The sequence below is a fragment of the Onychomys torridus genome, chromosome 10, assembly GCF_903995425.1.
Source record: "Onychomys torridus chromosome 10, mOncTor1.1, whole genome shotgun sequence".
Taxonomy (NCBI): domain Eukaryota; kingdom Metazoa; phylum Chordata; class Mammalia; order Rodentia; family Cricetidae; genus Onychomys; species Onychomys torridus.
The window spans coordinates 29941728-29954465 of record NC_050452.1 but is presented as its reverse complement, the minus strand read 5'-3'; the positions used below and the strand labels follow the sequence as shown (position 1 = coordinate 29954465).

The 12738-nt window shown below is 53.4% G+C and overlaps 1 protein-coding gene across 1 annotated transcript in view; it reads left to right on the top strand.

The window, feature by feature from the left end:
• The window catches only part of Sh3tc1 (SH3 domain and tetratricopeptide repeats 1), a 32902-nt gene extending 23979 nt beyond the window's left edge, over positions 1-8923 (top strand). Inside the window, exons 13-18 of the mRNA XM_036200156.1 lie at positions 886-1066; positions 2768-2918; positions 4423-4545; positions 5106-5256; positions 6664-6860; positions 8553-8923. Coding sequence (XP_036056049.1) covers positions 886-1066; positions 2768-2918; positions 4423-4545; positions 5106-5256; positions 6664-6860; positions 8553-8810 — 1061 coding nt within the window. The 3' untranslated portion in view covers positions 8811-8923. The remainder of the gene's footprint in view (positions 1-885; positions 1067-2767; positions 2919-4422; positions 4546-5105; positions 5257-6663; positions 6861-8552) is intronic.
• Positions 8924-12738: the final 3815 nt, after the last annotated feature.

Sequence of the window (12738 nt, the reverse complement as noted above, 5' to 3'; positions counted from 1 at the left end):
ACTGAGAACCATCCTAGGGCCTCATGCATGCTAGACAAATGCTCTGTAACCACTCTGTATCCCCAGTCTTCTTTTTGCTTTTTACAAATGATAAGGTCTCCTTAAGTTGCCCAACCTGGCCCTGAACTCATTCTGTAGTTCAGTTTTGCTGCTGTGTAGCAAAAGAACACATTCCCTGTGACTTCCATACTTTCGCATGTACTGAGGCTTGGCTAGTGTGTGTCTTTAGAGACTGCCTCATGAACCCTTGTGAAGAAGCCCTTGAGGTCTGGCTGACTTATGGCACAGCTAAGCTTTCTGCCTCAGTGTTGATTTCTGGGTTGTCTTGACAGTTGAGGATACCTCATGGCTCCCAGCCCCTCCCTGGCCTTGGGATAGCCCAGAGAGCCATGGCGTGGAGCTTGGCCTCCTGAAGAAGCACAGGCTTGTGGGTGCCTGAGCTGGGCTGAATCCCTTATTCTATGGGGCAGGCTCCAGGCAGGGTGCTGGCTGTGGACTGTCCGTGTGTCCAACTATATTGAGCTGCCATTTCCCTGGCCATGAGGCCAGGGTGGAGGTGGGGAGAGTGTGGGAAGACAAAAACAGAAGGTGTGGAGCAGGACAAGAGCCTGCGCAGGACCCTACCGTGGACTGGTTGAAACGGTCAGCCCTATCGATAGACTTCCCTGGTATGTTAATTAATGGGAACCTCACGGAGTACCATTCTGCAGACTACATAGCCTGGCTCTGGTGGGGTCAGTATCCCCATTCTTGAGGACCCGACTCACGCAAGTAAAGACGAGGTGGTCATATACCAGAACCTTTATTCTCTACCTACACAGGCACTGGGGTGCCTCAAAGGGGATGGAGCCAGGAGGGTAACGTCTTCTCTCTGTCCCCACCCAGGTCAGTTACAGGCTGTGCAAAAGCTCTGCCACTTCTACAGCAAGGTCATGCCCAACGAGGTGCGATGCGTCATCTACCATGAGTTCCAACTGGCCCTGGCGCGCAGGACAGCTGACAAGGTGCTGGAGGGTCAGCTCCTGGAGGCCATCAGCCAGCTCTACCTGTCACTGGGCACTGAGAGGTAAGAGCAGCCGTGCACACAGAAGGCCTGGGGAGCCCCTCCCCCCAGGAACCAGCCAAGCCCCAACCCCTTAGGGCCGGTATCATTCCATTCATTGTTCATGACAGGAGTCCCAGCATAGGCCTCTCTGATAAGGGACTAGCCCCCCATCCTCACTTTCTTGGTTACACAAGGGTCACCTCTACAAGGCGTTTCGAAGCCGTCCGGGCACGGATGCTGCTGTGAGCTGACCTCTACCTGCCCCTAGTCTTTTTGTCAGTCTGGGGTCAGGGCAGTGGGATGTCATTCATCCACTGGACACACTGTGGTGGTCACATGTTCTCCAGGCTCCTAACCACAGAGGGCAGAGCCAGCTTCCCTGGAGCCAGGTGTCAGAGTCATGTTTCGGGTGTGACCAACACTGAAGTTCTGGCTAGCCTGCAAGCTGGTAAAATCCTCAATGTGACACCTCTCCTAAGGCAGGGACATGGGAGCAGGGGAGAGCCTGGGAGGAAACGGGAGGGGCTCCTGTTCCAACACAAAACTCACGGCAGGGGCAGTGAGCCAGCAAAGCTTCTTGGGTATGTCCCTGGACTGCGGTCCGTCTCCCTGGGAGTTTGTTGGAGGTGCTCAGCCGGTCAGGCCTCAGGTCAGAAACTTAGATCAGAGACAGGGGCTGCTGAGAGCAGTCCTCTGTGCCACTGAGGTGTATACAACTTGGAGAAGCCCTGGCCTAGGATCTGAATCTGCCCTATGCCAGTGTCTCCCTGGTGTCCAGAAAAGACAGACTGTGTCTTACTTGGCGGTTCTTCTTTTTTTTTTTTTTAATTTATTTATTTTTATTTTATGTGCATTGATGTTTTGCCATGGGTATCAGGTTCTCCTGGAACTGGAGTTACAGACAGTTGTGAGCTGCCCCTGAGGGAGCTGGGAATTGAGCCCTGGTCCTCTGGAGGAGGAGTTAATGCTTTTAACTGCTGAATCATCTCACCAGCCCCTAGTCTGGGTTTCTATTGCTCTGATAAAACACCATGACTACAAGAAACTTGAGGGGAAAGGTTTTATTTCCACTTATACCTCCATATCCTAGCCCCACCGCTGAGAAAAGTCAGGGTAGGAAATCAAAACAGGGCAGGAAGCTGGAGGCAGGAGCTGATGCAGAGGCCATGGAGGGTGCTGCTTACTGGCTTGCTCAGTCTGCCTTCTTATAGAGCCTAGGTCCACCAGCCCAGAGATGGCACCACCCATCATGGGCTGGGCCCTCACACATCAATCATCAATCAAGAAATCACACTGTGGCTTGCCCACAGGCCAGGCTGGTGGGGACATATTATCAGATGAGATGCCCTATTCCCAAATGACTCTACCTTGTGTTAAGTTGATTAAAAAAAAAAATTAGTTGTTCCAGGCTGGATTCAGCATGTGGGGGTTGACAGAACAAATAGGGATACTTAGGGTTGGGGATTTAGCTCAGTGGTAGAGCGCTTGTCTAGTAAGCACAAGGCCCTGGGTTCGATCCTCAGCTCCAAAAAAACAAAACAAACAAACAAAAAAATAGGGTTATTTAAACTTAGCTGCCGGTCTTCCCTCTGAAGAATATCATGTCTTTCCATGTCGGGGTGCCTGGGGCAGGACAGGACAGGAGGCTGCCCACTGAGGATTCCCTCAGGTCCTGACCATTCTGTAGGCAGATCCTGTTCTGATGCCTGTGTCTGACCCCAGGGCCTACAAGTCTGCTCTGGATTACACCAAACGGAGCCTGGGGATCTTCATCGACCTGCAGCAGAAGGAGAAGGAGGCACGCGCCTGGCTGCAGGCTGGGAAGATCTACTATATCCTGCGCCAGAATGAGCTGGTGGACTTGTACATCCAGGTGCGCTCAGTGCCGTCAGGGTGTGCCGGCTCACTCACTCACCACCTAACTACCCATTCACCTGCCCTGCCCCCACTTGTTCATCTACCTAACTACCCACTCACCCCACCCACACCCATCTACCTACCCTCCTAACTACCCATCACCTACCCATTTACCTGTCTACTAACCTATCCATCAACCCAGCCATCCACCTGTCTACCCACTCACCCAGCCATCCACCAATCCACCCGTATATCCACCCATCTATCTTTCCAACCTACCCATTTATTCCCTTATCCATTCATCCATCTCCCTGCTCACCACACATTCATTTGCCCACCCATCCACCTGTCCATCCATTTATCCACTCATCTATCCATCTACTTGTCCATCTGCTCACCCATCCATCTCTGTTGAGTGTACTGTCCCAGGGGCCTGCCTCTTTCCCACTCTGGTTCCCTCAATCTCCTTCAATGCCCAGACTATCTGCCAACCATCTGAGCTCCTTGGGCAGAGGGTGGGCTCCTCATAGTCCCCATCTCTTGTCAGTACCCAGTGAGAGCTTGGTGTATGTGGGGATGCTGTGTCCACTTTGTCTGTACACAGAAGAACTTGTTCCAATATCTCATGGTACATTTACTCTAAAACATGTTTATTAAAAAAGCTGTGATGCTTCCCGAACACAGTGTGATCTGGACAGATAAGGAGCACAGGAGCAGCACTGTGAACTGAGTGTCTAGGATCAAGGAGCCCACGGCTCAGAGGGTCCTTGGGCCGAGGCAGGCAGCGCCAGCTGAGCCTGAGGGCAAACAGCTATGAATCAGGGTGAGGAGCTAGCACCACTTGCTCGAAGAGAATATTAGGGGGCTGGAGAAATGGCTCAGAGGTTAAGAGCGCTGGCTGCTCTTCCAGAGGTCCTGAGTTCAATTCCCAGCAACCACATGGTAGCTCACAACCATCTGTAATAAGATCTGGTGCCCTCTTCTGGCCTGCAGCCATACATGTTGTATACATAATAAACAAACAAACAAACAAACAAATAAATAAATCTTTAGAGAGAGAAAGAGAGAATATTAAGGTCCAACCTAGAAGCTGGAGAGTGAGCAGATTTATTCTCTCACCACTGAGTAGGTGTTTGTTGGGCATCTATTATGCACCAGGCATTGCAGGCATCCCTGGACACAGCAGAGAAGCCACAGCATCAAGCCTTGCCTTGTGGCACTGACGGGGGAGAAAGTGAGCGTGGATGGGTCAGGAAGGAATAGGATGCAGTGGGAGCCACAGGCAATGCAGGGCAGGAAGCTAGGATTCTAACATAACCAGACACCTGCCGGACTTGGGCTGCAGCTAGACCTGTATTTCCTAGCTCTCAGGTCCTGAAAGCTGCTCTCCTCAGAGCCACAAAGCCACAGAGACTGAAATGTTTGTGCCACCAAGTGTGAGACAGAAGGGCCACCAGCCCATCTTAGTGGCATGACCTCCCTAGGGGGTCCTATCTTCTAAGAACTTCTGGTCCTTACAGGTGGCACAGAACGCAGCCCTGTATACTGGAGACCCCAAGCTGGGGCTGGAGCTGTTTGAGGCAGCTGGTGACATCTTCTTCAATGGGACCTGGGAGCGGGAGAAAGCTGTGTCTTTCTACCGGGTGAGTGGCCACCGTAGGCAGGTAATGTGTGCTTCACATGGGTGTCCCTCGGTGGGTACAGGTGTGGCAAGCAAAGGCTTCCCACCTGGAGGTAGAGAGCATCAGTGTAGTGACCTTTGAGCCCTCTGGAAAGCACAGCATATGCCTCACACTTGCATGCTGATATCTAAAGCAGTCTTGGGTGGGACATCCTGTCACCTTACAGATGAGGAAGCTGAGCTTAGAGAGTAATAGGCATGTGTAAAAGGACACACACAGTGTGCCAGGGAAGACTTGGGCTTCTCCTCGGTCCTCTTGGCTCACAGTGTACAGTTGGCTCTGGGCTCACATACTGTGCATTTTAGTAGAGTACTCAGTTGTCCTACTCCTGGGCAAAGAGGCACAGGCTGGTCTGAGGCTGAAGGTCTAGATGACTGGGTAGGGGTCACCCCAGCTCCCAGCCTCTGTCCCGTGACAAGGCCATACAGTGGGGGGGGGGGGTGGCATTCCTTGCACACATGTGGGCCCAGGAGGTATTGCATGGTGCACACTGCAGAAGCCTAATCTCAATATGTGGCCAGGACCAGGCGCTGCCCCTGGCTGTGACCGTAGGGGACCAAGAGGCAGAGCTGCGCCTATGCAACAAGCTGGTGGCCCTTCTGTCTGCACTGGAGGCACCCCAGGAGGGCCTGGAGTTCGCCCATGAGGCCCTAGCACTCAGCATCACCCTAGGTGAGTCCCCAGCCCTGGGCCCTGCTCTGCACTCCATCCTACTAGGTCTTCAGCCTCAGGTCTCGGCTTCTCCCATCTCCCCGTGAAGGCCGGCTGAGGCCCGCAGCAGCTCCGCTGAGCTGGCAGTGTCTAGCCCTAGCTGAGCACAGAGCAGGCAGGAACTGCAGGAGAGCAAAGCTCTGAGGCTCTCTCTCTTGCTGCAGCCCATGCTGCCCAGCTGCTTTCCACACAGGTGGACTTGTGTATACTGTCCTTTCCCATGTCCCTTCCCCGTCACACCTGTCCTCACTGCTTGCAACCTGTTTCTTAGTACTAGGCTGCCTTCTCTCTAGCACTGACTGGGAGTGTCTGTGTTCCTCCTGGGAGGGAACCTTGAGTGGTTCCATCAGGCCTGCAGGAAGAACGCAGCTAAACTCTAAGCGCTGAGTACAGGCTCCGTGCACTGGTACTCAAGTCCACTCCCGTAGGTTACCTGTAGTTGGAATCTTAAAAGGTCTTATTAATTAACTCAAACCTGAGGCCAGTTATTGGGGTGAATGCTGGAAGATCAGAGAAGCAGAACAAGCCACAGTTTCCTCACCTCACCAGTTCCTCAGCTGGTGTTGTTTCCTCAGACTGCAAGCTTCTGTGTCCTCATCCCATTGGCTCTCAGCTGAACTGCTGCTCCAAAGCCTAAATGCTTAACCAGCCAAATGCTTCTAGTTTCTGGTCTTCACACTTTATATATCTTTCTACTTTCTGCCGTCACTCCCTGGGATTAAAGGCTGATTTCTGGGATTAAAGGCTTGTGTCTCCATGCTGGCTGTATCCTTGAACACACAGAGATCTGCCTAGCTCTGCCTCCCAAGTGCTGGGATTAAAGGCGTGCACCACCACCGCCTAACTTCTGCTATGGCTTGCTCTGACCCATTTTCTAGCCACCATTTTTGGCTCTGTTCTAGTGGCTGTCTGTTCTCTGACCCCAGATAAGTTTATTTTGGGGAACACACAATATTTTGGGGGAGCACAATACCACAGTTATCTGTTTGCAGGGGGAGGCCCAGGACTCTGAGCATGGTCCCTAAGGTGATAGACTGTGCAGAGTTCTGTGTCTGAGAATGCATAGATCATGGGCCTAGCCGAAGGCTCCTCCAGGCAGCTCCATGCAAACACAAAGTGGGGCACGTGAGCCTGCAGCTTTGCCAGATCTGGAAATGGAAAGGGAACAGCTGTTATTAGCTCACTTTACAGATGAGGAAATGAGTCCAGGGAAAGGACTGGCTAAAGCGGCCTGGTTTAAGTCTGTGAGTGCATGCAGCTACCTGGCCTGCTGCTGCATTTGCATGCATGCTCCTTCCTGATTGGCTCATGTCTGGCTAGCCCCACTGGGCAGTGTCCTCACACCTGGTCCTCTACCTGCACCCCCAGGTGACCGCCTGAATGAGCGAGTGGCCTACCACCGGCTAGCCACTCTCCACCACCGGCTAGGCCACGGAGAACTGGCTGAGCACTTCTTCCTCAAGGCTCTGTCACTCTGCAACTCACCCCTGGAATTTGATGAGGAGACCCTGTACTATGTGAAGGTGTACCTGGTGCTGGGTGACATCATCTTCTATGACCTGAAGGTGGGCAAGAAGGGGCTCAGCCTGGGGTAGAGTCGTTGCTCTGCCTGAGTGTGCAGTCTGCTCTTACAGTAATTGCCTCCCAGCCACGGCCTCACTATGTTCTCATGGAGCAAGGCCTGGCTATGAGAAGCCAGCAAGGTCAGCAGACAGGGCTAGTTTTTTTTTTTTTTGTGCTGGTCAGGCTTGGCCCTCTCATGTGACAAGGAGGGGGCACAGGGTCACCATAGACCAGCAGTGGGAAAGGAGCTAGGGGAGCCTCCTGGATGTGGTGACCCCCAAAAAGAACATAAAGGGACAAGGACATTTATGTCAATGGCCCCTCAGACTCACATTACAGAATCCAGCCCCCATCCGGGTGCCTCTTCCAGGAAGCCCAGCTGGAGTGCCAGCCTTTTCCCACAATTCCTTGTCATCTGGAAGGGGTAGGTGGAGATATTACCGTCCTGCCTCAAAGTGAAGGAAACCGAGGTTCAGGAAGCATACGCCGATTTCAGGCTCCCTTTCTGAGTCTTTGCTGGTCACAGCTCCAGGTACATGTGTGATTTGAGCTGCCACACACATGCAGACACATGTACTTCAGCTGTCTTTCCCACTTAGCTGGGTGCCTTCTCCACAGCTTCTATCCCCCTGAGGTGTGGTATCTCCCATGCTCCCCCATGTCATAGAGTTAGCTAGGGAGAGGTGGCCTTGAGACCAGGGGGAGGAGTGCCCACCATCTGCACATGGCCCACTCTGCTCTGTTCTTGGGTCCTGGCTCTGTGGGGCTGGTACAAGATGAGACATTAGTAGGAGACATAGTACATCTTGGGCTTTGTTGCTAGTTAAGGGAGATGTCACAGATGCTGAACAAGGGGAAGCAGGCTTGGCGGGGTCTCAGGAAGCCCCTCAGGTCACTCTTCTGGGGAGAAACCTCTAAAAGAAGCTAGAACGGGAGACTCCTGTGGGGTGGGTCCAGAGGGAGTTTGCATCCTACCTGGATGTTGAGTTTGAGGCAAAGATGCACTTGACCTACAAGTGAGCTGTGTCACACCTCCTCTTAGTTCCCAGGAACATGGGCCACTTGCACAATCACCCAACAAACAACATGGGGCCAGGAAGCCCCAAAGCCAGTGAGGCCCTGCAGTCTCGGGGCACCTACCTCCCCCAAGGAAGACAAGTACTAGGGGTGAGGCAAGGTAAGATCCAGATGTTAGGGAGGCTCATGGGAGAAGAAGCAGAGGCCATGGCAGGTCAAGGCCTTAGGCTCTGGAATCCGGGACAAAGAAGGAGATTTTAGAAAAGGGACACAGCTGTGTGCACAGGAAGGCCCTGAGGGGCAGCCATAAAGCTGTTCCAGGCCACCTGGATCTCTGAGTCATACTTGGGGTAGGGTAGGCCTGCTGCTGCTCTGAGCCAGTCCCCAAGCTGGTGTGCTCTTAGCTGGGACAGTTTCAAAAAATGGCGCCCAAACACAAGGACCAGGAAGCTCTAACCTTGTTGGAGAAAGAGGCTAAACAGTGACTGTGATGGAGCAAGATGGGATGTCCTCCTACTACCCTGATATGGCCTGTGGGTCAAGCATTATGGGTGGGTATATCCGAGTGACCCTGGGATAGTGTAGTCCTTGGGGATTGCTCCTGGTGTCCTCTGCACCCCTGCCCCACCCTACCACAGTGAGTCAGCTAAATCCCAGTCAAACACATCTACCCACAGGATCCATTTGATGCTGCTGGTTATTACCAGCTGGCACTGGCAGCGGCCGTGGACCTGGGCCACAAGAAAGCTCAGCTGAAGATCTACACACGCTTGGCCACCATCTACCACCACTTCCTCATGGACCGTGAGATGTCCCTCTTCTTCTACCAAAAAGCAAGGACCTTTGCCTCAGAACTGAACCTCCGCAGGACCAACCTGGTGCCCCAGCGCTTCTGTGGCCGGACACTCTGGCTGGCCCCTGGCCACCCATCCTGACAACCTGAGAAGGACCTGGGCAAAGGGACTCTTCTTTGGGTGTGGATGACTTGTTTCAGGGAGAGGGGTGTGCTGAGGGAAGAAGCAAACAGCAGTAAATATTTTTCAGCAACTGTGGTATCGTCAAAGTATATGGTATGCGTCCCATTGGATGCAGGCTCTGCCCCTCCCAGGCCCCTACCCCATCCTTTTTCTGGGCCCACACTGCAGCTTAGCCCTGCCTTGTCTCCGGTGAAGACTAAACCCAACAGGTGTTTGTAGGCCTCCTGCTGACTCTTTCATGGTGTGGCCTCTGTCCCCTTGTCTATAAAAAGGTAAGATGGGGGTTGGGGATTTAGCTCAGTGGTAGAGCACTTGCAAGGCCCTGGGTTCGGTCTTGAGCTGGGGTGGGGATGGGGAGCAAAGCTTCAAAAAGGTAAGATGGTGATGGGAATCCCTTGGCAGGGCCTAAGGTAGCCTCATCTCTCATTCTGCTCACGTGTATCTGACGTGCTTCTTTAATCCTCACAGTACTCCAGTGTCCTGAGAGTTGTTCAGAACAGGATGGCCCGCCCCTGTTGGCAGTGGGAGATGTGGGGACCCAGATTATCCATTGTCACAGAGGGTAGGAACTGAGTCATAGAGTCAAATACAGTGGACCTCCCTGCGTGCCTACGGGACGTGGTCCCCTAGGCCTCGAGAGCAGCTTATGGACTTCTCCATCCCTGATGGTGTCAGGAGAGCCACGGGCCAGAGGACGAAGATTCTCCCTGCTCAGTGTCCCTTGATCCAAGACTTGTCTGGCCTGAAGAGTGCTTCAGTCTGCTGCCTGGTAAATGTGATGGCCTCGTGGCCACCCTCCCTGCCATTGCCTGCTCCCCTCTGGCCTCTGCTGTCACCTGGTCCCTAAGATCTCTGGTGTCTCTTGAGTCTCCAGCCCAGGCAAGGTGATTCTGACAGTTTCTTTACTAACCATGGCACAGGAAGGCTGAAAATGACCTACAGTGCTCCAAGCCCTTCCTTCAGTCATGTTTAAATACCGGAAATTTCTCACTTTAAATGGCTTCCGGTGGTGTTGACAGTGTCACAGTGTTCTGCAGCCCCTGTATATCCCAGAACATTGTAGTCTTCCCAAGTCCCCCTTTAAAACGGACAGTGCAGGCAGGAACTGGGATGTCCCCTCCACACAACCTTGCTGAAAAGCAAGGAGACTTGTCCACCTTCCAAAGTCCTGCTGAAACAGATGGTCCTCCCTGTCTCCCCACCAGGGAGCAGCAGAGAACTTCCAGAACCAGTTGCTCCCAGACCCAAACTCTGCCAGTTGCTGACAATCCCATCCATTCTCGGGTGGGTTGGGTCACAGCGGGGAAGAGGTAGCCTTACTGAAAATGAAAGATAATGGTGATCCACTCTGGGCTCAGCCAGAGTCATCATGGTAACTAAGGACACTTGGCTGAGGTCATCACCTGCCTGCCGTTCAGCGAGGAGTCATCCAGAGCCTGAGTGACCTCAGCTGCCAGCTGTCTTGGAGGTGCAGGGCCTTTGGGAGTAGATCTCTCTGAGCCCAGGTTGGTCAGCCCTGAAACAAAGTGGCTGCCTTGGGGCTGAGATGAGACTTGGGTAGCAGGGTGCTCATGAAGTTTAGGGTGCTCCCTGAGTTGGCCGTGCCACAGAGCTGTTTCCTCATGATTCCAGGATGCCCCAACAGCCATACCATGCTGCACCAAGGTTGAGTAACACTGGCCACTGTCTTAACCTCTCAGACCCTTTCATCATCTGTAACCAAAGAAGCCCAAGAGAGGAAGACAACGTGAGCCCAGAGCAGCCTGTAGAATCTCAGCTGGGGCAGGAGTGGAGGTGGGGAGCTTAGGGTTCTCAGGTTCCACTTAGGCCTGGTGCACCCCTCGGGCCTTCCATCAACATGGGTCTAGGATCCTGTGGCCTGAGGAAGGATGCATCAGCCAGTGGGCCTCTTGCCTATTGCTCAGACTTTAGAGGGAAGCCCAGTGTCTGCCAAGTCTATCCAACTACCTTCCTTCATACATGGCCTGAGTTTGAGGCCATGGGGCTATGTCCACTCTCTTGGGAGCATGGTCACTTTCTGTACCAGCTTTGTCCAAGGTCAGGTAGATCTGAGCAGGCATAAGGACAGAATCACTGGCCCCTCTGTGTGACCTGTGCCAGAGCTTTGAGTTGCTTTACTGTGCAAACGGCATCCACTCAGCCTTCCCTGCCCTCTGTGGCGTCTCTGCAAAGCCAGTCCTCTTGATTAGACTCAGGTTGTCAGCCTCTGTGTCGGGGGGCGGGGGGGGGGACGACAGGATTCTATACTTATATCTGTAGAAAGCGGGACATTGGCTCCTGGAGGTCAAGGATGCCACTATGACCCTGTCAGCAGGGTGAGAACACCTCTGTAGGGACCTATCAGCCTGGGAGGGGGGACTTCCAGATCTGTCCAGATCTCTAAGAATAGAGACAGGCTCATCCTAGGAGGGCAGTGGGTGTTGACTCCTTATCCACATTTTCCCTGTTCCCAGAACCTCCATAGCTCCCCTCACCTTCCCATCATACCTGCCTCATCGGGGGAGGGGGGCTAGGAAAAGGACCGTTGAGCAATGAACTCACTCTAGATGGCCATTTCTAGACTAGAGGCCAATATAAAGGCTCCACCAAGCGGTCATCATTCAGTGATGACTGCAGGCACACCCATTCCCAGCATGGCGTGTACTGGGGCCAAGTGAGGCTAGACTAGCCCTGATCTCAACAGTTTGCACTGGAGGTGGGGATTCCCTTCCCCTTGTAAGGGATGAGGATCAGGAGCTCTGTGGGGACAGACTGAGCGAGCACCAGAGAGGACTCAGTTCCACGTTGGCTCTCAACCGTTAACAGTAATGCAGCTGAGAGTCCTACCACTACCAGCCGGGGAATTCAAAAAAACCCACTGAAGCCAAACAGTGCTCGATGTCCCTGGTGCAGGCACCCCCCTCCTCCCAGCAATGCCACCTTGAGGACCATGGCATCAGTACACAGACCTTTGTGGTACAGCAGCATCCAATCCACATAGTTCTGAGCAAGTCAGCCTCCCCTGGGACCTGGACCATCCCAGGAACACTGAGGCCCATGATCATAGGAACCCTGGGAGGGTGTGAACCCTCGACGACTGTGCTCCTGCCACTTGCATTTTACTGCAAAAACCCTCAACAGAGGCCACGACACGTGGCCAACATTCTACCCACCAGTCATGCTCCTCAATGAGCAGCTCATGCTCCTGGACTTATGGGCTCCAACTTACCCCACCTGACCCCATGTCAATAGCTCCTTCACAAGCTTGCCCTGCCCTGCACCCCCACTGTTGTTTAGTCTCTTCTCCTGGAACACCCCATGAGCCGCAACCATGGGAAGTTGTCAGCACCCCAGCCCCCCTGGCACATTCTTCTCACTGTGGTGCGTCAGTTGGGTCTCAAGTAACCCCTGTGATGGTCAGCACAGCAAGCTGGCTCAGAAGAGCTCAACCCTTGCAGAAGTGATCTGTGAGGAGGTCCCAACCTTCTGGAGAACTGGCAGGAAGTGACGCCAAGCCTCTGGGGAGGCAGCTTGGAGGATTCTCTGTGCAGCTGTCTCCTTCCCAGAAGTCTGAAGGCTGCCCTCCAGGCCATATGTCTGGGGTACATCAATGTGATCTATATTTCCTGAGAGGCTTAGAAGAGACACCTTGGTTGAATTTCTGCCAGAGCAGAGCCTACAGGCTCCTTGTATCAACCATGTTGGACAATTGAACATTTCCAAATTCCAGTCCCAAGCTTCCAAGGTGGGCCTGGGTCATCCAAGTGGCCTTGACTGTCTTCCTGTGTCCTTGTTGGAATGAGAAACAGGGAGACACTTCCACTCCCTGAACATTGAACATTTTTGGGACCAGAGGGACCCAGAGACTAGAACGGTACTGCCAGTG